At 52.0% G+C, this 1,083-nt stretch overlaps 1 protein-coding gene across 1 annotated transcript; it reads left to right on the top strand.

Moving 5' to 3' along the window:
* Nucleotides 1–27: 27 nt before the first annotated feature.
* On the top strand, nt 28–1,075 carry Pmar_PMAR013027 (beta-tubulin, putative; the record flags this gene model as incomplete). The annotated part of the gene is made up of 1 exon (XM_002768345.1): nt 28–1,075. A coding segment is annotated over one exon (1,048 nt), but the record flags the coding sequence as incomplete, so codon positions are not given.
* Nucleotides 1,076–1,083: the final 8 nt, after the last annotated feature.

Below are 1,083 nucleotides of genomic sequence, written 5' to 3'. Positions count from 1 at the left end.
CAGTGCGGTAACCAAATCGGTGCTAAGTTCTGGGAAGTTATCTCCGACGAGCACGGTATCGACCCTACTGGTACCTATCATGGTGACTCTGACCTCCAGCTGGAGCGCATTAATGTGTACTACAACGAAGCCACCGGTGGACGATATGTTCCTCGTGCTGTACTGATGGATCTTGAGCCTGGCACTATGGACTCGGTTCGCGCTGGTCCGTTCGGCCAGCTCTTCCGCCCCGATAACTTCGTGTTCGGACAGAGTGGAGCCGGCAACAACTGGGCTAAGGGTCACTACACGGAGGGTGCTGAATTAATTGATTCCGTCCTTGATGTCGTCCGTAAGGAGGCTGAAGGTTGCGATTGCTTGCAGGGTTTCCAAATCTGCCATTCTATGGGTGGTGGTACCGGATCTGGTATGGGAACTCTCTTGATCTCCAAGATTCGTGAAGAGTACCCTGATCGGATCATGGAGACATTCTCCGTGTTCCCCTCCCCTAAAGTGTCCGACACTGTCGTGGAGCCTTACAATGCTACCTTGTCAGTACATCAGCTTGTTGAGAACGCTGATGAGGTCATGGTACTCGACAACGAGGCCCTCTATGACATTTGCTTCAGGACTTTGAAACTCACAACGCCTACTTACGGTGACCTCAACCATTTGGTATCTGCTGCTATGTCTGGTGTCACTACTTGCTTGCGATTCCCCGGTCAGCTCAACGCTGATCTCCGTAAGCTTGCGGTCAACATGATCCCATTCCCCCGATTACACTTCTTTATGACGGGCTTCGCCCCCCTCACCTCTCGCGGCTCTCAGCAATATCGCGCCCTGACCGTGCCCGAATTGACTCAGCAGATGTTTGATGCTAAGAACATGATGTGTGCATCCGATCCTAGACATGGACGATATCTGACAGCAACCGCTCTCTTCCGTGGCCGAATGTCGACTAAAGAGGTCGACGAGCAAATGCTGAATGTCCAGAACAAGAACTCAAGCTACTTTGTCGAGTGGATCCCCAACAACATCAAGAGTGGTGTCTGCGATATCCCACCCAAGGGTCTTAAGATGGCTGTGACCTTCTTGGGTAACTCC

Source organism: Perkinsus marinus (genome assembly GCF_000006405.1).
Source record: "Perkinsus marinus ATCC 50983 genomic scaffold scf_1104296968642, whole genome shotgun sequence".
Classification (NCBI taxonomy): domain Eukaryota; phylum Perkinsozoa; order Perkinsida; family Perkinsidae; genus Perkinsus; species Perkinsus marinus.
This window is presented reverse-complemented; position numbering and strand designations above follow the sequence as displayed.